The sequence below is a fragment of the Lagenorhynchus albirostris genome, chromosome 11 (assembly GCF_949774975.1).
Source record: "Lagenorhynchus albirostris chromosome 11, mLagAlb1.1, whole genome shotgun sequence".
Taxonomy (NCBI): Eukaryota; Metazoa; Chordata; class Mammalia; order Artiodactyla; family Delphinidae; genus Lagenorhynchus; species Lagenorhynchus albirostris.
The window spans coordinates 2,086,536-2,110,187 of record NC_083105.1 but is presented as its reverse complement, the minus strand read 5'-3'; the positions used below and the strand labels follow the sequence as shown (position 1 = coordinate 2,110,187).

Here is a 23,652-nt window from a genome sequence, read left to right as displayed (position 1 = left end):
GAAGGTTCTGTCCAGTGGGTCCAGATCAGCCTCCCAGGCCCTGTCGCAAACTCCCACCCTTGCTTTTCTGAAGTACCGTCCGGGCCCTGCTGCAGGGGGTCCTCGGCCGCCGATGCTGCCCTGGGAGTGGCTGCCCCTCAGCCGGCACTGCAGGGGGTCAGTGCACGTAGGTTGGCGGCTCCTCTGACGAGTGCCCACCGTGGACCTTGGGCCCCCTAGGGTGTGGGAGTCGAGGGTGCGAGAAGAAGCACTAGAAAAGGTCTGGACCGTGGCACCTTCACGCAGTCATTCAACAAACCCTCACCAGCCCTGTGTCCGGAGCTGGGGTGGAGAATCATGGCCTCTGCTGAGGGCAGGGCCTTCCGGGAGGACCTCCCAACCTGCCCATATTGCTTAGCACGTGGAACCCCGCAGTGGGAGCCTGGGTGAGTGGGGTGGGCCTTCTTCTGATTGACTGACGAGCCGTCCAGGGGTCCTGCCTGTGCAGGGCAGGGCTGGGGCCCCCTGGCCACCTGAGCTATGACCGCTGACGGCCACATGGTCCTGGCAGCCTGAGGAGCAGAGCTGGGTAGTGGGGATGGGGGGCACCCCTGCCCCACGTCCCCCCTTTACTCCCAGACCCCCCGGGCCAAATGCGGCCCCCACCCTTGGTGGCCTCGCAGGGAGCCGGCCCATCCTCTGCCCATACGGCCCCAGGACTCCAGCCCATGACGCTCGTGGGCCCTTATTATAAAGGGCGAGGAAGTCTTTATTCGGGGCTATTGTAACAGGTTAGCATGAACTCAGCTCCTGTGCAGTGAGGAGGGAGTGGGAGGGAGTGGGTGGAAACTTACTAAGAGGAACAGTTAGGTACCACGTGTGGGGAGGAGTCCAGATAAACTGGCTTAGCAGGATTCTTTGCCCAAACTGGGCTCAGCAGGCCAAGACCAAGGTCTGGAGCAGAAGAGGTCTCAGCGGAACCTGACCTAAGTTTGGGCAAGGAAGGAGTCATCACGTGCTGTGGTGCCTGCAAGGCTGTGGATGCTTGGGGAAGGGTGCAGTCATGGGAGGCTTCCTGGAGGAGGTGGTATGAATGCAGGACAGCTGCTACAAGGTGGCTGGGGGGAGCTCCCACTAGAGCTGTCCCCTTTGACCTTGACCGAAGCCCTGATGGAGGTGGGCAGGATCCGCACGCTGTTCACCTGCTCCCTCGGGGCCTGTCACTCTCACTTAGTCGTGGTGTGTATCTCATGGGTGCCATGCTTTGACCAGAAGGTGCATGAATCATGTCCCCGGGTAAAGAGAACAAGGTCGTTCTCGCTGAGCGAAAGGCTGACCTCAGAATCCCAGGACTCAGCATAGTCCTCAGGAAGCCTGGAGACAGGTGTGTGTGTCGGGGGTGGGGACAGACCAGCGAGGCCAGCATGACCCACTTCCCACATCAGATGCTGGCCTGGCCTCGGAGAGCGTCTGAGGGCTTCTCAGCATCTGCGCCATAGGGGCTTAACTTCCTTCGTCATTTCCACAGGTATTTCCATAGAACTCGTTTTTCAAGTATTAGATTTATGGAAGAGGTGTGAAGATAGTTCAGAAAGTTCCCATATGTCTCGTGTGCACTTTTCTCTGTTATTAACATCTTAGGATAGTTTGGGGCATTATGTTACAGTGAAGGAGCCACTATCGTATGTCATCATTAGCTAAAGTCCGTATGTGCTCAGACTTCCTTAGTTTTTACCTCGCGTCCCTTTGCTATCCAGGACCCCACTTCACAGTTAGACATCCTGTCTCCTTGGGCTCCTCCCAGCTGACAGTTGCGCAGTTTTTGATGATCTCGACAGTTTGGGGGAGCGGGTCACATGCTTTGTAGAAGGCCCTCTATTAGGTTTTGTCTGACGTTTTCCTCATGATTAGACTGGGTTGTGGGTTTGGGGGAAGGTGAGGTAACTGTCCTGTCCCGTCACCTCAGGGCTCACGCTGTCAGCGAGACTGATCGCTGTGACGCTGACGCTGGTCACCTGGTTGAGGCTTCTCCCTCTGAGGCTTCTCCCTCTGAGGTTCCTCGTTTTCCTCCCCGTCTTCCTGTTCTCTTCTGGAGGAAGTCGCTCCGCACAGCCCAGGACTCAGGAGTGGGGAGTCACGCCCACCCGCTTCAGGTGGGGCAGTGCACCTACATTCATTATAGGGGATTCTTCAGCCCTGGAAACGGGCACCTGCTCTCCATATGTTAACTGACCCTGGCACCTCCGTGTGTCAGCGTGGACTCACGGACTCTCATACCTGGTTTTGCGTCACGTATCTGGTTATTCACCTGTTCAGCTTTGGCCACTGGGAGCTCTTGTGTGCCTTTGACACCCCCTCCCCAACCAGTGATTTTGTTTGTTTTTTGAGCACTTTCTTCCTTCTTGGCGGTACAAGATACTCCAGGCTGTATCTTTCCTACCCAATCCTGAAATAAGCCATTTTTCCAAGGAGTCCTGGTTCCTTTAGGGGACAGTGGAGTTGGAGAACAAAATCGGGGTGTTGGGTGCCCCTGTTGCTCCTGGGCCCTCTGCCCTGACAGCCAGGAAACACCTGTGTGCACTCACCTGTGTACATGCACATCTGCAGGTGAGCACCTGCCTCTGCCTTAGGCTGAATGTGCCTTCAGCTCTGAGCCGTCACTGTCTGGACCACCCCGGCCTCCTCCCCTTGCGGGTCTGACCTCGCTCACCCAAGGCAGCACCGAGGACCTGGCTCCATCGTCCACCTTTACCTAATCGTCGGTTCAGGGGTAGATGTGTAGCAGCGTCAGTTGCCCTTCTGTATCCCGCGGGAATGACTCCAGCAGCCGGGACAGAGCGATGTGCACCCCCTCCTTGTGCCTCATTTCCTGCAGACTCCAGCATTTCCATGGTGACATAGGGCAGCACCTTCCCCCCACCCCTTCCATTGAGGTGGGGTCACACATTTCCAACAGGTTAGATGCTCCTGATGCCGCCTGAACACCTTCTGGAGATCCCCCGACCTCCTAAATGACTCGCTTGTGTACATTAAGGGCCACTCTGTGTTGTGAAGTGGTGCTGATTCTGAGAAACGCATAATGCCGTGTATTCTCCTTCACAGTGTCATCCAGAAGAGATTTACTGGCCCGAAGTTCCCCTGCACTCTCCCTCCCTCCCTCCCTCCCTTCTGCTCTCCTGTCCCCTCCTGTTTCCTGTCCTCTCTTCCCCAAACCCCTGGCAACCACTGATCTTTTTACTGTCTCTGTGGCGTTGTCTTTTCCAGAATACTTGGCACCATACAGAAGGTAGCCTTTTCACACTGGGTGTCTTTGCTAGGTCATATGCGTTTAGGGTTCCTCCGTGTCGTTTTGAGCTCAGTAGCTCATTTCTTTCCAGTACCGAGTAATATTCCGTTGTCTCGATGGACCACAGTTTGTTTATTTACTCACTGCTAAAGGGCATCATGGTTGCTTCCAGTTTGGGGTGATTAGGAGTAAAAAGCTACTGTAAACATTCATGTGTAGTGTGTGTGTGTGTGTGTGTGTGTGTGTGTGTGTGTGTGTGTGTGTGTGTGTGTGTGTGTGTGTACACATAAGCTTTAAAATAAATAAGGGTAAATACCTGGAAGCATGATTTCTGGCTCGTAAGAGTGTGTTTGGTTTTGTAAGAAACTGACAGCGTTCCAAAGTGGCTGCGCCGTCCTGCATCCCTGCCTGTAACGGACGAGAGTTCCTGTTGCTCTGCATCCTCACCAGCATTTGGCGATGTTAGCGTCTCAGATCTGGGCCATTCTAATAGGCGTGCGTGGTATCTCAATGTTGTTTTAATTTGAAATCTCTTGATGAGAAGTGATGTTGCGTATTTTTTCATCTCTTATTCGCCATTTTGGGGGAGGAGTCTGTTCAGATCGTTTCTCCATTTTTCAGTTGGGTTGTTTGTTTCCTTAGTGTGGAGTTTTCAGTGTTCGTGTACATCTTGGATACAAGTCCTTTGTCAGATGTGTAGTTGGCAAGTATTTTCTCCCATCTGTGGCTTGTGCATTCACTCCCTCTTTCGAGAATGGAAGTTTTTAGTGTTGCCAATGCCAAGTTCATCAATTCTTGTCTTTCCTGGGTCGTGCTTTCCGTGTCCAATCTATCTAACAACTCAGGTCCCGTAGACTCTCCTCTTTTCTCCTAGAAGTTTTACATTGCTGTGCTTATTTGGACCCCATTTAAGCTTGTTTTCGTGGAGGGTGGGAAGTCCGAGTCCGGATGCGCTTTGCACGTGTGGGATTCCGGTTTTTCCAGCAGTTTCTGTGGGAAGACGATCTTTCCTCCACAGGGTCACCTGTGCTCCTTCGTCGGGGACTGGTTTTCCCCGGGGGCTCCCGTCTGCGTTTTAGGGTGTGGGGCTAAGCTCCTTCGGTGCAGACAGCACCAGCCAGCCCTCTGAGGCAGCGACCCCACCAACCCCGCGCTTCCTGCAATCCACAACGATGCACCCTGAAACGGGGAAACAGGACTTTGCAATCAGCACCCTGGCCTGGGCTCCACCGCGCCTGCCTAAAAAAGCGCACCAGAGCCAGTCAGACTGTGGTTGGGCTCTTCCGAGCCACCCTGGGTCTCCCGAGCCCGAGGCCTCCCAAGGTGGGGCCGTGGGCAGCAGGGCCGTCGGCACAGCTTCTCCATCGCCCGGCCCTGCAGTGGGCTCATGCCGCACAGCTGGCAGTCCCAGGCAGAGGCGGCTTCCGTGTGCCCCAGGCGGGTGGAATGGCCTTTGTCCACCTTTGTCAGCGCGGGCTGGGCCAGGGGCTGCCCTGTGTCCCTGTGGCGCTGCTGACGGTGTCCCCTGAGATGGTTAGGACAGCCGGCCCGCTGGGTGTCCCACCCCACTCTCCACGAGCTCACAGAGGTGCTCTCTTACCCTCGGGAGTAAAGCCGCAGAATCAGAATTCCGTCTCTGTTGTCTGAGACCCTCTGCCTGGGCTTATCCCACCTGGGCTTATCCCACCTGGCTTATCCCACCTGGGAGGACCACACCCTGGGTCTTGCTGAGGCAGGACCCCAGAGGCCAGCCCTGTCCCACTCTAACTGGCGAGGAGGCTGCAGGTGACGGAGGGGGCGCCTGAGGGACCCCATGGGGTGCAGGGTAAGGAGGCTGCCCACTGAGCCCAGGCTGGGAAACCGAGGCTCTGGGACGGTGGGCACCTTGGCCAGGCCGGAGCCTGTGGTCCCGGAGGCTGAACTGGGATGGGCACGGGGACAGGAAGTGACTGCCACCTGGCTCGGTCTGGCCGGAAGGTCCTGGCAGGGTCAGAGGGGTCAAGGTCGGCCTGGGAGGTAACACCCGTCTGGGACGACGGGGAGGGGCACTTGTTAGCACAGGTTACCATGTTCCACTTCACATCCACCCAGGCGAGGACTATCGGGATGCCAGGCAGGGTGGTCGCTACCCCACCGGGCCCCCGGCTGCTGGGGTGTCAGCGTGGAACCCCCCTCGGCCTCCAGCCCTTCCCCGCACTGCCCACCCGGCCCCCGCCCAGGGGACGGCTCCTTGCCTACAGCCACCAAGGCCATCAGCCTCCTTCAGGTGCCCCAGCCAGGAAGCCGGTCAGCCAGGGAGGGCGGGGTGGGGCCTGGTCCCCTCTGCAGCCCAGGAAACCTCCCCAGGCCTTCTGCCGATACAGGTGAGAGGTCTGTCCCCAGGTGTCCCGTCCAAGCCAGACGAGCTGCAGGTGCCAGCCCTGTGTCCTCCCTGGTAGGCGGGCGAGGGGTGTGGGGACAGATACCCCCAGGCTGCCCCCTCTGGAGGGCTGGGCCCACTGGAGGCCAAGCCACTGTCCCCACGCCCTGCCTGGGCCACCTTCTGTCCCCCTGGTGCTGGAGGCCAGGGAAGGCAGAGGGCTCCCCGTGCCCAGCTGACGGCCACACGTGTCCTCGTCCATTGGGGACGCTACCGAGGGGCGCCCTCTCCTGAGATAAGGTGCAGGGAAGCGGCAACCGAGGGTCTGCCCAGGACTCCCCGCATCTTGGGAAGGGGGGCTCGTCCCTGGCAGCCTGGCCTGCAGGTGCCCCTCCTGGAAGAGGAAACGCTCGGGACTGGTGGCCACGGGGCGTTGACGGGGTCCCGGGCTGGCTCCCCCGACAGTGGCCTCCGCCTCAGCTGTCCCTGACGAGGGCTCTGCCCTGACGCCCTCAGCCTCAGGGCACTCGGCCCCAACCCCGGGACACCGAAGCCTTTGAGTCCCCTCGTGAAGGGAAAGCAGGTTTTCTCCACCGTCACTGTCACTTCGGGGGTCAATTCCCGCACATCCTGAAAGGCAGCTGGGAGCAGCCCACCTCTCGGCCCCTCTCGCAGCTCAGGCAGCACGTGGAGCCCGGTGCCGACGACTGAGGCCCAGCAGCTCGGCTCGTCCCCCTGCCCCACCCCCTCCTGCCGGCACCCAGCCCCTTGGCCCTGGCTCATCCTGCATCCCCAGGGCCCAGTAATGGGCTGAAGGTCAGACGAACTCCCTTCAGGTTGAAATGAGTGTCTGAAAAAGCAGGGTCATGGTTTGGTTCCAAGTCGGGTTCTCATCGGTGGTTCTGGCCCCGGGGAATCTGGCTGGTCTTGGAGTCATGTCTGGTCTCCACGTCTCGGGGGAGCCCAGGGGTGGGGGACACCCTTCAGAGCATAGGACCGCCCCCCCAAACATCCACCTTGCCCCGGGCAGAAGCCCTGGGTTCAAGCCACCCGACGGGAGGGGGCACACAGCCCTTCGGGGACGTCATGGCCCAAATGGCCCCTCCTCCCGTCGCCTGCCAGGGACATTTCTGGTCACCAGGGGTGTCACTGCTAACAGTGATGCTGGGTCATGAGACTGAGAACTGCGCCAGGAGGGTCCCAGACGTGCAGGGCAGGGGTGGCCCCTGCTCACAAGGGAAGGTCTGGACTGGCCCCGCGTGGACACCATGCCCCATCCAGGAGATGGCCCACCACGACCCGGTGACTCCTCTGGGCTCCAGGTGCCTGGGGGTCCGGGGTGGGGATGGGGGCAGGAGCCTGGGAGGCCGACCCAGGGTCTCCTCTGTGCTGCGACACAGCAGATGCCAGATTCTCCAACAGGGGCTCAGCTGGCAGAATGGCGCTGGGCTCTTTCTAGCTGAGGGAGGCTGCTGCCCAGGGCCCGTCTCCAGGCCGTGGCTCTGAGCGGCACAGGGTACCATGCGGGCTGGAGCGGGCGAGGTCTGGGGCGCACGGGGCCCGGAGGCAAGGGTGTGCCCGGTTTTCTGGCATCTCTGGCGCAGGCCCGCCGGGCGCGGAGCAGGGCGACGCCGGCTGCCTTTTGTTGACTTTTGCGAAGTCGTAAACCGCAGCATAATCACCCCGTGTCCACAGAGTTGTGCTAACAGCGTTCCAGTCCGCTCGGGCTGGGCCCCGGGCCGCGGAGCCTCCAGCCACGCTCGCCTCATTCACAGACACTGTCGCGGGGCAGCTGGCGGGGAGCCAGCTGGACGGGCCGGGGCTCCGTGAGGGCCGTTTCGGGGCAGCACTTGCTGCCTCAGGGAGAACAATAAAAGCGTTCTGTCCGCCTCACTGCCGCGTCATACACGCCCGCGCGTCAGTGCAGGAGCAGGGCCCTGGGCCCAGCGCCCAGCACGGGGCAGGCAGTGCCGTCTGCTGGGGAGGGCGCTCTCGGCTCCTTGCTCTCCAGCCCGGAGCCACGCGGCCAGGCCCGAGGGCCCGCTTCCCCCTCGCTGAGAGATTGGGGCTCCGCCGGGCGGCAGGCTGTGGGAGGGGTCGGGGAGGACCGGAGCCCTGCGGCGTCGGGGCGGTGCTTGGGATACCGAGGGGTCGTGCGCTCGCCGTCAGGGACACCCGGGGAGGGTCTGCACCCCGCTTTGCTCCCCGACAGGGCTCCTGAAGGTCAGGTGAGCCCAGCTGCTGTGGACGAGACCTGCCAGGGCGCCGTCGGCCGCCTCTGGGGTCTTGGCCCCTCTGCCGCCGGGGCGGGGGGTGAAGCCGCAGCCTCGGGCGCCTGGCAGGTGGGCACCCAGCACAGGTGTGTGGCTCCCGGTGGGCAGCAGCATCCCAGCACTGGTCCCCCTTATGGGCGGGGCTGGCCGTCCCCCCACCCCCTGCGCTTCCAGGAGGGAGCGGGCCTGGAACGGCCGCCTAGGCAGGGAGGGAGCCCTCCAGGACCCAGACGTGGGGTCCCTGTTCCTCTGACGTCCCCAACAAAGCCCAGAGGGGGGGCCGTGTGGGCCGTGTTCACTGGCCAGCTGGCCCCGGGCTCCCTCGCCTGACACTATCCTTGCGACCACGCCGGGACCCTGAGCCGTGGGGTCAGACAAAGCCCCGCAGGCCACAGCCCCTTACGGCCTCGTTACCCAGCCCTGCCCGGCTCCTCGGAGCTGCGCCCACCGCACGGTGAATGGACTGGACTCTGTGCGGGGACCCGAGCCTCTTTCCCGCTCCCCCAGTGAGAGGCCCCGGGGAAATCTCACACCTTCAGGCTGTCCCGGCGTGTGGTGGAGATGTCACAGAGCACGTAGCGACATGTAGAGGGACAGTGGCCGGCGCTCCGAGTCGGGGTGCAGCCTCTCTGCCCCCAGCTCTGTGTGCCATCCCGGGGGCGGTTGCACCCAGGGGGTGTGGTAGACCCCTCTCTGGAGCCCTCACCCTGTGCTGGGTGCTGGCAGAGCCTGGCGAGTTCTCTGGTCAGGAGGGGCCTGGGCACCCGCTGCTGGGGGATCCGCCCTGGTTTGTGGCCGGTACGGGGTTGGCTGCAGTGGTGAATCTGTTCCCCCGTGACCACAGCAGAGAGGACACGGCCTCTGGGATGCTGGCCGTGCAGCTCCAGGCAGGGGTGGGCCTGGGTGGAGTCACCGACGGGGATTCTGGAGGCCTGGGTTGGTTCTGCAGAGCAGGGGGGCCTGACTGACAAGGCTGGCGACCCCGCCTGGGCCCTGCAGGCTCGCAGGGCAGCACGGAGTGGAGGGCTTGGGGTCTCCCTGGCTCAGCGTGCAGACTAGGGCACGGAGGACGAGGACCCGCCCGAGGGGCCCAGGGTCCCCGACAGCAAGGCCAGGCCGCTGTGGTCCAGGCTCGGATGGTCCCCTCCAGGTGGAGAGGTCACAGGGCCTCCCGGGCGGAGCTGTCCAGCCCCAACCCTGCAGGCCTCGCCCCTCTGTGGAGTCTGGGGAGGCAGCGGGACCACGCTAACTTGGGGGGTGATCCGCGTGGCCACCAGCATCCTCACTGGCCCTGTCCCTCCCAGCTAGAGGAAAAGGACTGAAAGGTGCGGTGGCCCGGTGCACCCCAACAGGTGTCCTTTCAGTGGGGGTCTGAGGGCATGAGTGGGGAGGGGCCCTTGTGGACCTGAGCGGGGGAGGGGGCACAGACCAGGGTAGCCGGGCTCTGACAGCAGGTACCAGGGAGGACAGGCCAGGGGCCCAGGGATGGCGGGTGATGCCGGAGGTGGAGGGGCAGCTCTGGGCCTGTGTGTCCTGAGGAATCTGTCCCCGTCCAGCCTTCTCCAGGGCGCACAGCCCCACAAGGTCACACGCAACCCCAGACCCCTCTGCCCTCTGCAAGCCTGGCCTGGGCCGCCTCTCATGACCTTCCCCTCCCCAGACTGAGGGCCCAGAACCGGCCACAAACAGCTGCTCCTCGCGGGAGGCGTGTGTCTCCCCAGGTGCCGGCGGCAGAGGGTGTTTCAGGAGCTCTTGATCTGTCCCTGCGTTTCCAACTTGAAGCTCAGTTGGCAGCCAGCTCTGAAATCTCACATCTCAAGGACGAGCGTCCCGCCTCTGGGCACTGCCCTGCCCTCCGTGGGTTGATGACAGTGGCAGTGACAGCAGGGGGAGGTCCCCGACCGCCACGTGGTGGCTTCTGCTAGCTCAGGTCACCTGGCATCTCTGCAGCCCACCCTGCAGCTTTCTCTGTGCAGCCTGGGTGAGCCTGGGGAGGAGGGGAAAGGGGCGCTCGGCCAAGGGGGCGGGACGCTAATTTGATGTTAAGGCTGCAGTGGAGCCGCTGCAGGGAACTTAACTAGAGAGGCTTTGATCTCGGTTCCAAGAGACCCTGGAAAGCCTGCTCCATTGCCGTAATCACAGCCATTATTCTTTTCCTTTTTATCACAGTTCCCTCCACCTGCTCTTATCCAGATGAAAAAGCCAGGCTCTCAGATAGCCCAGGCGAGCCTCTCTCGGAAGGGCCTGCTGGGCGGGCGTCTCTAAGCAGAGGCCTCTCGCTGAGCTGGTGGCCACAAGCGGACTCTCTCCTCTCTCCCCCATGCTTTCCTGGGACCCTTCCCACGTCTGCAGACTTACAGGAGGCTGCGGGACGAGCCAGGCAGTGGGCAGGGGCGAGGTTCCAGAGGGGGCGCCCGGCCGTGGCAGGGGGCTGCCCCCTGCCCCTCTCCTCCCAGCCCATCCTGCTTCTGGGCTTGGGAGGAGAGGGGCAGGGGCAAGGTTCCAGAGGGGGCGCCCGGCCGTGGCAGGGGGCTGCCCCCTGCCCCTCTCCTCCCAGCCCATCCTGCTTCTGGGCTTGGGAGGAGGACGTGGCCCGGGTGGGAGGACGGGACAGCCCAGGGTAGGAGAGGGCGCGGCCGTGGACAGGAATGGTGGTGACAGGGCAGGAGCAGGCTGGGACCAGCCAGCTGGATTCTGGGAGGTTTGCATGAGAAGATCTGTGACTTTGCTGGGCAGGCCATAATTCTATTTCACAGTCGTGTCATTGGGGACAGCCAGGGGCTAGCTTACGGAGCAGGCTTGTCTTTAAGTTGGGAGAAGGCGGTGCCGTGCTCTGAGCCGTGAGGACCATCTATCTGCGAAGGTGACCTGCCCCTCTCGATTATCCCAAGTTCAGCTCCCCTCCCCGGTCCCTCCGGACAGGGTGCCCGTGAAGTATCACCAGGCAGGGTCGCTGCTGGGGGGGCCTCGACTCCAGGGACCCAGTCCTGCCGCCCAAAAGGTCAGGGACGGCGCCACAGCTTAACGGGTCGGGCCACCGCCCCGTCGAGGCCTGAGCCGCAGAGCGGCCGGGGCTGGTCCCCTGTGCCGGGCCACGGGAGGGGCCTTCTGTGAGGCCCCGGTTTCCCTTGATTTCTCTGTCTCCCTCACACCCCCAGCCCGTGCAGAGATCACCCTTGGCTGGTCTCCACACCCTTCCACAGGGACCTGGACTTGGGGACAGGCCACCCGTGTTTAAGTGGAAGGTGAATGGCGATCCGGAAGGCCACACTCGGCTTTCACCACGGACTGGATTTCAGTGTAACTCAAATATCGAGACTGATGCTCCGTCTGATTGTAAAAGGTGTTCTTTTCTGGTCTTTTGAACCCTCGCGCTAATGTCTGTCTAATTAGGGGTGGAACTAAACATGGCTCCCTTAGTTTGAGAGTCCAGGGCGCCGGCAGTTAGCTTCAGTTCGAAAGTGGCTCTCGCTTTGTCTGGGAGAGGCGGGCTGTGGATGAGGAAGCCGGGGCTTCTGCTCTCCGCGCTGCCTCCTGCTGACGTCGGGGCCCTGGCCCTCCATCACCCCCGGGCTGAAGATGGAGGGCTGCAGCCTGTGGTTTGGGGGCAGGACTAGTGCGGGTGGGGGCTGGAGCCGGGTTCCAAGGGCAGCAGGAGAGGGGAGTGCTGGGCCGGGGCAGCGGGCAGCTCAGAGTCGCAGCTGGGAGGTGGGGGGCTCGTGGCTGAGGGGCAGGTGAAGAAAGCCCTTTGCAGACGGGAGCTGCAGGTGCAGCTGCTGCTGTCTTGCAGTCCTTGAAGTCCTTCTAAGGACGTCGGGGCAGGGCTCCGCAGGGGGTGTCCTGAGCACCCCTGTGGGTGTCCTGACCGCAGAGACACAGAGCCGAGTGTGGGGGTCTCCCAGCCTCCCCCCTCCCTCTGAGGCCTTCAGCCTGGGAGCTGCTCCATCCCCCCCGTCCGCCTCCCCTTTACCTTGTCTCTTGGCCTCGGGCCGAACTGGCTGGTGAGTTTAACCCACAGTAAAGGCAGTAGGGACAGTCATCTCCTTGGATGACTCAGAGTCCGCATGCGCCTTTGCCTGGGTTACCAGAGCTGCCTCGCTCCCTCCTTGAGCTCTGTTTTCGTCCAGTGCTGTTTAAATCCATGGTGACATGTTCCACGTACGCTAGAGAGCATGAGGTGAGGTCCTCCTCCCACCACCGTCTCCAACCGGCGGCAGTGACAGTGGCATCCACACTGCCGCCCACTCCCCGCTATCACCAGCTCCCCCCGCCCCGTTACCCCTAGTGATTCCTTAACTCTTCCCTCCTCCTGATGGTGCTAATAGTATTTTCTCATTGTGCGACACTTCGGCAATGAGCCAAGTGCAGATTCGGGGACGTGTGCCCCGAGGATGCCCGTTCGGGGTGACCGTGGACGAAGTGGTGGCCCGAGAACATGGTGAGCACCATGAGAGCGCAGCACAAGGGGGCCCTGCGTGCAGAATGGAAACCCCGCACCGCGGAGGGACGCGTCCCGGGGCGTGAGAGGCCGTCCACACCACGATTTCCAGTGGCCAAGGCCACGTCCCCGTGTGCCAGGCGGGGCTCTCCGTGTTCTCTGGTTTGTCGCGGCGACGCGCGGCGACACGCCGATTGCTGGCGTCTTCCTCTCCCGCCTAGGCGGACCCTCTCAGGTCCACTCCGAGGGTGCAGGCAGGTGGCATTTTAGGGTCTTGGCGCTGAGCGCCCCTCACCCCACACAGGTCCCACCGAGGGCTGCGTGCTCCTCGGTCGCTGGCGGGACTGGTGGGACTGGAGAGTCTGGTCCTCACTGGTGTCTGATTTCTGCTGCGAGGAGCCGCCTGCCCCTGGCCTCTCCGGGGAGAGGAGTGGCCCTGCCCATCTTATGGGGGAGGCATCTGCCGAGGCGAGGGGCCGGCCCAGGACCGACCCCGCAGCCCCTCTCTGCAGCCCGGGGGGTGTGGGAACTGAAGCTCCCGGCTCAGGAGCGCAACAGCTCCACGTCCTGTGTGTCTGTGAGGTCCAGGACGACACCCCAAATCAAAGCGGCAGGCGGGCCCTGCCGGTGGGACCTGGTCCCTCGAGGGAGAGGGTTGGGGAGCAGTCTTGCACCCCGACCTACACCCAGCATCCCAGGAAGTCCTGTTGAGGCCAGTGGGGAGAGGTTTGCTGGAGGGGTTTAGGTGCCAGCCACTTGGCTCCAGACTTGGGACACCCCGCCACCCCAGCTCCATCCCCCCAGCTGGCAGCCCCCCGTGTACTCAGGACACACGTGGAAAGGCCATCTGAGACCTTCTTGAGGCCAGTGGGCCACCCCCCAGCCCAGGAAACAAGGGCCCCTGCGTACCCCGGGGGCGATTTGAGTGTGTCTACCACGTGGGCCCACTAGACCTCTTGGATGTGTTGCCATCACTGGTGTGGCCTCACCTGCAGGAACAGCAGGGCTAGTCCAGGCTGGACCACGGGGCCACGGGATGAGGAGGAAGCTCCAGGTCATTTAGGCTGGTGGGTTACAACATCCTGGACCGTAAATCCTGGTTAAAAGCAGTTCTACGCAGCAGCCGGGAACACACAGCTGCCATCCTGTGCTGTGTCCCCCCCGACCAAGTCCTGCAGCCCCCGGGCTCCTGTCCCGAAAGCTGACCGGTGGTGGCTCACAGCCAGGGGTGCAGGAATCAGCAGCGAAGGGCGTGCGGGACTTTCTGGGAGACGGAGACCCTGCAAGTCGGGGGCAGTGGGTTTGCCTGGGTGGGCGCCTGCATGGCCCGCGCGCGTACAGTGAGCGCGTTTTACAGCACGTGTACTGCGCCTGGGACTTGACTTTATCAAGTGCCGTCCTTGGGTTTCAAAGGGATTGGCAGGTCCTGATGCAGGGTTTCATAACCGCGCATCTCACCACCCTCCGTGCCTCGCAGGACGAAGCCTGCTCTCGTTCAGAGGCGTCCTGGGCGTCCCTAGCTGGGAGCGGCTTGTTCTGGACCCAGAGGTGACGAGGATGAGGGTTTGATGTAGGTCACGGCTGTTGTCATGCGTTCTCCTTGAGCTTAAACTGAAACCTGCTTCCCTGTAACCACCACCCATCGCCCGTCTCCCAAAGGGCCCTGTGAGGCCCAGGACACTCACGGCAAGGCCCTGACCCACGCTGGCCACGGGGCACGTGCAGATGCTAAGTGCATCCCCAGACCCCCCATTCTGTGGGAGACAGAACGCCTGCAGCCCTTCGACCAGAGTGCAGGCCCCCCGCTTACAGGTGCGGTGTGGTGCCCCAGGCCCAGCCAGAGACGAGCCAGGGCCCCCGGGTCCTCCCACCACAAACTCCACAGGCCTTGTGGCTCCCACCTCCTGGTCCCCGCGTGGGTCTCCATGTCCGCACCTGCACGGCCTGGACCTTCCCCGAGGGCAGAGGCGCCTTCTCATCTGGGTCTTTTCCCTCCTGTTGGGGACCTGCCCGGGCCCCCATCTTCCTGGTCACGCGTGTGCCTGGAGGTGACCCAGCCTGTGGTCAGCTCCGCGCCCCGTGCCGGCCTCAGGCCCTGCTGGCCTCCTGGGCTGCCCAGGTTTCGTCCTCATCCGGGCACAGGGCTGACACTCGTGACTGCTAAATGCCATCCTCTCTGAGTGCCTTTATTCTGTCAGACCTCCTCCCAGATGGATTAAATGGCTGTGGTGCCTTCCCGGGAACGGGGCGGGGGCTGCCGGAGGGCCAGGCCCAGCTGAGTCGCCCCAGGGCCTCTTCCCACCCGGGAGGCCATGGGGCACCGGCTGCCCAGAGCCATCCTTTGGTATCCCATCCATCTGGCGCCGGGGCGGGGGGGGGGGGGGGGGGGGGCGGGGCGGCCTGGACCGTGCCCTCCTGAGACCTACACCCAGGTTACAGGCCGTTCTCTGCACTGAGAAATGACTCCTGAGCAGGAGTTTGGACCCCTCAGCCCCTCCAGTGCCCTTGCTCAGGGTGTGGCTGGTGGCCGCCCTGGTTGGGGGCCGTGCAGGGGATGCTGAGGGGCTGGTATCCGGCCGTCCTGCCTGGTCCAGCTCAGGGAATAAATGAAACTTGGCAAAGCTTGGCTCAGCCAAAGCGTCGCAGCAGGGACTGTGCCCGTGAGCACTCGGGATGCAGCTGCCCTCCGCTCCCAGCCTGAGGCGGCCCGGGGACCGGGAGGGTGCGTGTTCCACAGGAACTTTCCACAGGGCCCCTTCCCCGAGCCCCAGGCCCCCAGTCAGGATCTCTCAGGCATGGGAGAAACCTCTGTGGGCCGCTTGTGGAAAATCTGTAGAAACAGGGACGGTGGTGGTACTTGCCTTGATGGGGAAGCGTTGAGGGCGTGGTGTGGCCCCCCACCGAGTCTGGTCCGGCCCCTCAGGGACCAGTGCTGTCGCTGGGGGTAGCTCTGCACTCCTAGCCTCTGGGGCTGCGTGGGTGGTAGGAGCCCCCGGCCCCTGGTCCTGGGGCACATTCAGCGGCCTGGATCACTGAGGCAGCGAGGCAGTGAGCCCCTTGGGGGTCCGCTCCCAAGCCAAGCTCCCCTCCACGGGCTCAGCCACCACCAGCGAGGTAGGCGTGGTACGCGCCCTCCCCCGTCCCAGCAGCAGATCCCAGCCCTGTAGGTCATGGTACATCTGAACCCCCGGCTGGGCAAGGCTGCCTCCTAATGGGTGGCCAGGATGGGGGTGAGAGGTGATGGACCTGACCTCTCCTGGGGGGGTGTTTCCTGCTCTCCCGCGGGACCCCCAGCTGCAGGCAGAGGTGACAGCGTCCAGGGGGAGCGTGGCCAGCTGTTTACATGCAATGACGTTGCCACGAGTGTCAGGGGACAGAATCAGACCATAGAACTGGGGGTTTGCGTGACCACCCATGCGCACCCTGACCTCCGCCGTCTAGTGAGAAGCTGCAGGCCTGTCTCTGGGGGAAAGTGAGCATCTCTTTCTTTTTTTACACGTCTCTCTACGGCATCTGGCTTTTGTGTTAAATGCTTATGTTGCTGCTTTTCTCCTAAGAAGACTCCCTGGAGTTTTGTTTCTTTCCGTCTTCACGGCAGCCGCCCATCACCCCTCAGGCACACACGTGTGCACGCATGGACACTCTCCTCCCTGGGCCCCGGCAGGGCCTGTGGGTCCAGGCGCCAGGCTGGGCTTGGGGGGCAGCTGCAGGGAGGCCCGGCCTGTGTCCCCACTGCAGAGGAGGACGTGGGCAGGTGTGGGCCGCGTGCATGGTGGGAGCAGCTGTTGGGGAAGGAATTGTGATTTCTTGTTTGTTTTATTTTTGAAGCATTTTTTTTTCTTTCTGGTTTTAAAAGTAATACAGGTTCTTTGTAACAAAAATACCTGGGGGAAGACAATAAGAATTACAATCCCACCCGCCCCCCCGAAGAAAACGCCGACCACGTCTTGTGTGTTGGTGTGCGTGTCTGTGTGTGTGACACAGAGAGAGAGAGAGCAGAGGTGAGACAAGGGAAGGAGGGAAGGGGGAGCCCAGACTCTAGAATCTTCCTGGCTGCCCTCTCCCAGAGGAGGAGGGCCCACCGGGAGGCGTGTGGGGACTGGCCTGGCCCGTTGCAGGCCTCCCCACTCCTCTCGGAGGCCCGTGTCCCACGTGTGCTCCCGGCTGTAACCGCGGTGCTGTCCCAGACCCTGGGGTCCCTGGTTCCTCGAGCTTCCGGAGCGGGGGATGAAGGGCGGGCACGGCGGGACCTGGGGAGGGTCATTCCTGGGGGCAGTAGGCTCCCAGGGGGTCCCGGCCGGCCTTCAGCCCTGTGGCTGAGATACCCGTCGTCACGAAGCCACTGGCCTGGTCAGAGGACACCGGGGCTGAAGTGCGAGGGGGTGACCTTTTAACAACAAACCAGAAATCTGAGTGGAGCAGAGAGGTTTCCAGGTGCTGGGTGGGCGCCTGCCTGGAGCTGGCTTGAGTGCCACAGGGGGTGTCCAGGACGTCAGCCCCAGTTAAGGCGGCCAGTGTGGTCCCCTGGGGGCCCAGGGCCAGCTGGCTGCCTGTCCTCCCCCCTGCCCTGTGCCCCACACTTGGATGCAGGTTGAATGAGGTGCTGTGGGTTCCTGGGCAGCTGTGTGGGAGGGCCTGGGAGCTCCAGGTCAGGTGTGGGCAGACAGGGACGGACCAGCGCCTTGGAGGAGAGATCCGCTGAGTCCATGGCGAGTCCGGTGAGTTCCGAGCACGTGGTCAAGTTCTAAGTACTGTGTGTTAACTGCGCAGCCCAAGTTCACTGTCGACCCCCAGAGCAGAACCGACAGCGTGGGCGGGGCCGGGCAGTCTTCTCCTCGACACCAGGCGACCTCATGGTGCGGGTGGACCACCCCTCTCGTGCCTGAACTCCGTGTTCAGCTGTGTGACCCGCGGGGAGAGCCACCTGGTGTCTCAGGACGCCGCCTCTTCCGAGCTCGCCGAGCACCTCTTGAGCCTGTATTCTGAGCCCCTGTGATGTGCTGCCACCCTGTCCCTGTCCCCTTGCCCTTCACCTGGGCTGCTTGCTTCCAGGAGCCCTGGACCTGCCCATGGGAGCCGTTCACGTACTGCCGTTTGCCAACCTTGTCAGAGGTGCGGGGCGCCTGAGCTAAGGACAGCGCGGTGGAGCCTGGGGGCGAGGCAGCCGGGGATGGGAGCGTTTATCCGTGAGCTCCTCCAGGGGTCGGGGACAACATCCGAGACCCAGCCCAGCCCGGGGAGGATGGTCATGGCACAGGGCGAGGACCACGTGAAGGTCCTGGGATGAAAGCCCGGGAGGAGACCCGAGTCTGCAGACAGCCAACCCCCAACACGGAATTGAGGGCTGGAAACCCCAGAAGGGGAGGCCAGGGCAGCCGAGGAAACACGGTGTGGAGGGATGGAGAGGGGCCGGGCTGGGCGCCTAGGCTGTGAGCTGGTAATAAATTCATGAACCGGGACCCGTGGTGTCCCGAAGGCACGCGGAGCCGTGCGTGGCCTGGGCCCGTGCGCCCCGGTGCTGGCTCGTCCCCTTTCGGCTTTTCCACACTCCCAGGCAGAGGTTGGTTTTCTTCCTTTCATAGATTGATGGTGTCCCTGAAAGATACATTCAGGTCCCAACCCTGTTACCTGGGACGATGGCCTTACTTGGAAATAGGGGCTTTGCAGCTGCAGTTAAGATGAAGCCACTAAGTGGACCCTAGGCAACATGACCAGCGACCTTGTGAGAAGAGGAGACACCAGGAGGTCTGTGACGACGGGACTGGTGTGGCTACGAGGCGAGAAACGGCCACCAGGACCCACGAGAGGCAGGAAGGCCCCCCCTCCACGGCCACCCTGAGAGAGCTGGCCCTGCCGCGGCCTCCATTTCAGACTTGCAGCCACCAGGCTACGGGTGAATATTCTGGGGGTTAGGCCCCCAGTCTCTGACGCCTCTTTACGGCAGCCCCTGGGCACTGGCTACAGTCCAGGACACCTGCTGTCCGCCTCATCTCCACGTGGGTGCACATGCAGAGGAACTGGGGGGCCCTTGGCCGCCTTGTCCTTCCCTACCCCAGCGCCACTGGTCCACGGGGCGTGGTCCAGAATCGTGGCACCTGGGGGGATGACGACGTGAGGCTGCCGGCTGCCGTGGGAGGGGTGCACTGGACGTAGAAGCCCTCAGACCCCCGGCGGGGACCTTGCCCGGCCACCCCCTTACAAACGAGGGTCCAGGCTCCAGAGGCGCGATGTGCCTGGGTCAGGGGGTTCCCATGGCTGGTCGGTCAGTTGCTTTGTTAGTTACTGACCAGGGCTCAGGTTCCGAGGAGACGGGCCTCTGCCGGCCACTGACGTCAGCCGAAGGTGTCTGGGGTCAGAGTGGGCGGCAGCGAGGACCGAGAGCGCCGGAGCAGCCCCACGGCAACACGTAGAGCTTAAAATAACCCACGCAGCTGCCCGACCGCACGTCGCACAGTCGGACCAGCCCACGAGTCTCAGCATCTTTGCTGTGAGCTCCTGGACCCCCTCAGATGCATGGTTGCCCGTAATCACGTCTGTATTTAAGGCTCTAACCACTGTTGTTACCAGAAACGCACACCTCACTATCCACGACGCTCTTCCCTCTGCTGCATTTGTTTATCTACTTCGTTATTTACGCGTCTGTCTATTTTTGCTGGTTCTTAGTGCAGTATATAATTTTGCGTGTAATTAGTTAGTGCACGTTCAATCACAGCCAAAGCCTTCAGGGAGGCGGCACTGGGGTGTTGGCCATGGAACAGGCTCTGCTCAGCAAGGGGAGGGGGGTCCCAGCAGGTCGAGGAGGAGGGGCCCGGGGCCCACATCCTTCCTCCCACACCTGCGTGGTTCTCCCGTGAGCCGTGCGTGACGGGCTCTGGGCGGCTGGCTTGGGGTCCCCGTGCACAGCTCCCTTCAGGCCCTGGGCCGGGCATGTCTGGCACCCACTGCAGACACCCCGTTGCCTCTTGGGTCGGTCACACCCAGACGTGACTTCCCCCGGGTCAGGGTGGCCTGGGCAGCTCTGGGCTGATGGAGCCGGTGGCTACTCCATGCACTGTATCCTGCCAGCCTGGCCCCAGGCCGGGCTGGGCACCCAGAGGTGACATCAGTGACAAAAAGGCAGGGCAGTCCTGTGCAGTGAGCCGCCTGGAGGGCCTGGGGGGCTGCCTGGAGGAGGGGGCCAGGGGTGACAGCAGTGTATGAGGAAGGACACCCAGGGCTGAAGAAACGGCTGCCTGGGAGCCCCAGGGAGCTGCCAGCTTTTCATCTGTGGGGTGGACACTGCCACCCTCCTCCCCTGCACGTGGGGACCATCTCCTGGGTGTCACCTCCTCGTCGTTCCCTTGTTTGGAGCTGCGGCAGGCACCCCCATCCTCTCTCCCTGCCGACCCCCTGCATAGCGGTGGGCTGGGATCTGTACGGGGCCGTATCCTCGAGCTGGGAGGGACCTTCAGGGGCAGAGTACCGTCCGCTTTCTCGCACTGTGGTCCCAGGGCCCAACGCAGAGGGCGGCATACAGTGGTGCTTATTGTTTGCTGAGGGAAGGAAAGTGAGGCAGTGAGTGGACGCCGCGGTGGAGGCTGTGGCCGTGTGGCCACACCGAGGGGCCACCCGGTGTCACCAAGAGATCTAGGCTCACAGCTCGGGGATGACCGGTGGGGCACCAGCCAGGCCCGGGGAGGACCTGCAGCTTCCCTGGGGCCAGCGGCCGGGCTTCCCGCGTCGGCACCCGCCGTCCAGAGCCAGCGCTGCCTGTCTGGTCTCTGATCTGGCCTCTTCAGGGCATCCTGGTTTACAGGCAGGCATGTCCCTCTGCTGGGATGCTGCCCCCTCAGCTCCTCAGAGCAGTGGTGCCCTCCCTGGATTTAGGAGGCACGTGGGGGGTGAGGAAGCCAGTGAAACCCATGGAGTCGTCACCTGCAAACGAGACGGGTCCCTTCTCGGCAGGTTGGGCCGGTCCAGACACAGACCGAGGCCGCTCCAGGCCAGCCTGGCCTCCCATCACGGAGCCCTGTGCAGCCCAGGTCCTGACTCGTGACCGGGGGCCCTTCCCCTGTGACTCAGCCCTTCATTTCCAGGAGTGGCTGAGATGGGGCACGTTGAACGTCCTGTCGCCCAGGCAAGGCTGCCAAAGCCATGCAGCAGAAGCGTGGAGGTCGCTGGCCTGACCCGGTGCCTTGGCTTTCACGGGGTGGGTCTGACAGCGTCGTCTGGGGGGTTCAGATGTCCCTCTGGGTCCCTCTGCAGGCGGGCGCCAGGTGGGCACTCGGTGTGGTGCTGGGACGGCTGGTCTCCAGGCGCGTCCACTCAGCCCCATCTGTGTCTCTCTTGCAGGTCAGCTGGCCGCCGGCACCTGTGAGATTGTGACGCTGGACCGCGACAGCAGCCAGCCGCGGAGGACGATCGCCCGGCAGACGGCTCGCTGCGCGTGCAGGAAGGGGCAGATCGCGGGCACCACCAGAGCCAGGCCCGCCTGCGTGGACGGTAAGAGCCCCGGCCCGGGCGGCCGTCGGGGGCCACAAGAGGCTGCGTGCCCAGGGTCCACGAGATGCCCCCAGCCCCCAGGACATTCCACCGAGGCGCCCTGCTCGCTGGGCGAGGCCTCGGGCTGCACGGGGCCGCCACCCCGGCCGTGCCGGTCGTGCACCTGAGGGCTGCCTGCTGGCCGTGGGCGTGGAGTGCAGGCTGGCGGGGAGCCGGGTGCCCAGGGGGCCAGAGGGCATTTCTTGGCCAGTCAGGCTTGCTGCGGGCAGAGGGGTGGAGGCGGTGACACCAGCAAGATGGCCCTGATGCCCGTGTGGTCTCTGTCTGAGGTGCCTGCGGGTCTGGCAGGTGGCAGGTGGCAGGTGGCAGGTGCCCCAGGCTTCGTGACGTGCAGCGGGGCCGCCACAGGCTCCCAGGACAGCTGACGCGATGTGCCCGTTGGGTAGGCTGGTGACACCACTGAGGCTGAGCCGGCTCGGGGACAAGACACGTCCTGTTAACGTTCTTGCTGAGCTAATGCTCAGGCACCTTGTGGGAGGTGGTGCCTTTGGGGACCGTCCTCAGAAACAGACCCACAAGCCGCCTTTACAAAGCGGGGAGGAGTCCCTGCGGCTTCCATTAGGGCACCGACGTGGGCGCGTCCCCTGGTGCAGGAGACGCTGTGGGTGCTCTGCAGGGGACCTGGGCATCCCAAGGCCGGACGCAGCGGGGCCCAGCAGGGGTCTGGGGCGGGGCCAGCGGGCGAGTGGGGAGGCGGCGTTGGAGCCGGGCCGGAACCCTGCCCAGCCCCAGGACTAGAGCAGGGGGGACACCCCTTTTCTGGGCGGCCTGGGGGCTCCCGTGGGCCTGGCTGGCAGCTGCCTGTGTTGGTCCAGGCTCCTTGGGGTGGATGGCCCCATGCAGGGGTGTGGGGCGGCTGGAGGAGTCGCGGTCACCGTGGTCAAGGTGGAGGATCCAAGGTATCAGCCGGTCCATCCCGTGGGGGCGGCAGGGATGCACAGGGTCGCCCAGAGCTGGACTTGGACCCTAGCTCTTCTGGTCGGTCCCTCCCCTCCCCTCCAGCCTCTGCACGGGCTCTGGGGGCCCAGCTCCCTGGTTCAATCTGCTGTCTCCGCCAGGGAGTCCCACCGGCTCCCCTGCTCTGACCTAGGACGTGGGGGGAACCACTTTGCCTGCTGCAGGCGGTGCTGGCGAAGGTCACGGGAGAGGTGACGGGCGTGCTGAGCACAGGGCTGGGGCATCGTGAGCTCCCGGCCACTCTGGGAGGCTCACCAGCAGTGCTGGTAGGGCTGCATCAGGAGCGAGGACACATCATCCCTGAGGCGGAGGCTTTCTGACAAGCCGGGTGGGTCCCAGTGCAGCCCCCAAAGGGAGAAAGGCCCCCAAGGACGGGCCCTTCGGGGATGGGGCTGATTCAGGGGCCCGGGTCAGTGTCACCAGTGAGCCTGTCCAGGACTGTCCGGGGACCTGGCTGGGGCAGTGAGTCTGCTCGGGGCCTGGGGCCTGGAGCTCTAGCCCCACATGGCCTCCAGCAGGACAGGGAAGGAGTCAGGGACGGGCCTGGGCTCTTGGCCCGAGGGAGCAGGCCCGGCCCTCACCACTCCAGGCCCCGACGTCCTGTGCACCTTTGGGGCTGAGCTGGCTGCGGGAGCCTCACCCACGGAGCTTGGGGTGCCCAGAAGCACCCTGGAGGTGCACGGGGCTCCAGGACCACCCGGCCGCCCCCGGGACCTGCCTTGCTTCCCTCAGGCCCCTCGGCCACGTGCTACATGCCTTGTGCTGCCAGCCCGGAATGTCGGGGGCACCTGGGAGATGGTGGGAAAGGACTGTGCCGTGGCGGGGGCTGGAGGCTAGTGGAAGGATGCTGAGACAGCTGGTGCCTTTTGAGGATCTGGGGCAAGGAAGCACCCGTGCTGGCATCAGTTCTGTTTCTAAGAAGCTGTTGTCTGTCCTTGTTAAGAGCGTCTAGCCATCGGCATCCCACGGACGGGGTGTGATTGGACAGCCAGATGTCCATGCGCAGTGCTAACGTCCTTGCCTCTGGGGACCATCCTCAGAAACAGACAGTCTTTACAGAGAGGAAAGGCCTAGCTGCTCCGAGGCCGCTCCACTGACCCTAGACTCTGTCTGCCCAGTGGGTCGCCGGTGGACCGCCTTGACCCCCAGTGAGCTGGGCTAAGCCACCGCATCCCCATCTGCAGCTCCTGTAACTAGAAGCGGCCAGAGCGCCTTCTGGGCTAACATTGATGGATTCTTCCCGGCCAGGAGGGAGGGAGGGGGAGGTGCGGGCCCGCTGCCCTCCCCTCTGGTCATTAGCTCTGGGAGCCTTCGGGAGAGTCAGGTCAGACTGATTACTAATTGAATCTGGGTCTGCTCATCCGAAACCGCGTTCTCACCCCTCTCCTGTGAGCCTCCCCGCGCGTCAGGAGCTGGGTCCCAGAGACCCAAATTAAAACCCTGCCGTTTTCCGGGGAGGCCATACAAATCAGTCAGCTGGCATTTTTTGCACAGCGGGCATTTCCAGGCTGCCGTCTAATTTAATTTTTGCCTTTCTGTGTTCTTGCTCTGTGCACATAATGTTTCCTCAAGTGTGAACTGTGCTGCTAAAGAGGAAACTCGGGTTGCATGGCTTGCTTGGTATTCCGGAGGAACGGGCCTTAAATTGGGACGGTTTGTGCTGACCCTGTCATGTTTGGTAAATACGTGGGCTTGAAGTACTAGAGCCCAGCTGCATCTGTTCACGTGTTTATTCATTTATTTATTAACTTATCGTTCATTCATTTGCCCCCTCACTCATTCGTTTGATCAAATAAGGTGTTTGCTCCTGGGTGGAGGA

At 63.0% G+C, this 23,652-nt stretch overlaps 1 protein-coding gene across 2 annotated transcripts in view; it reads left to right on the top strand.

Moving 5' to 3' along the window:
- The window catches only part of TAFA5 (TAFA chemokine like family member 5), a 196,159-nt gene that overhangs the window by 103,560 nt on the left and 68,947 nt on the right, over positions 1-23,652 (top strand). For both annotated transcript variants that reach the window (XM_060164726.1, XM_060164725.1), the window contains exon 2: positions 20,667-20,816. In XM_060164726.1, the coding sequence (XP_060020709.1) occupies positions 20,667-20,816 (150 nt within the window). The remainder of the gene's footprint in view (positions 1-20,666; positions 20,817-23,652) is intronic.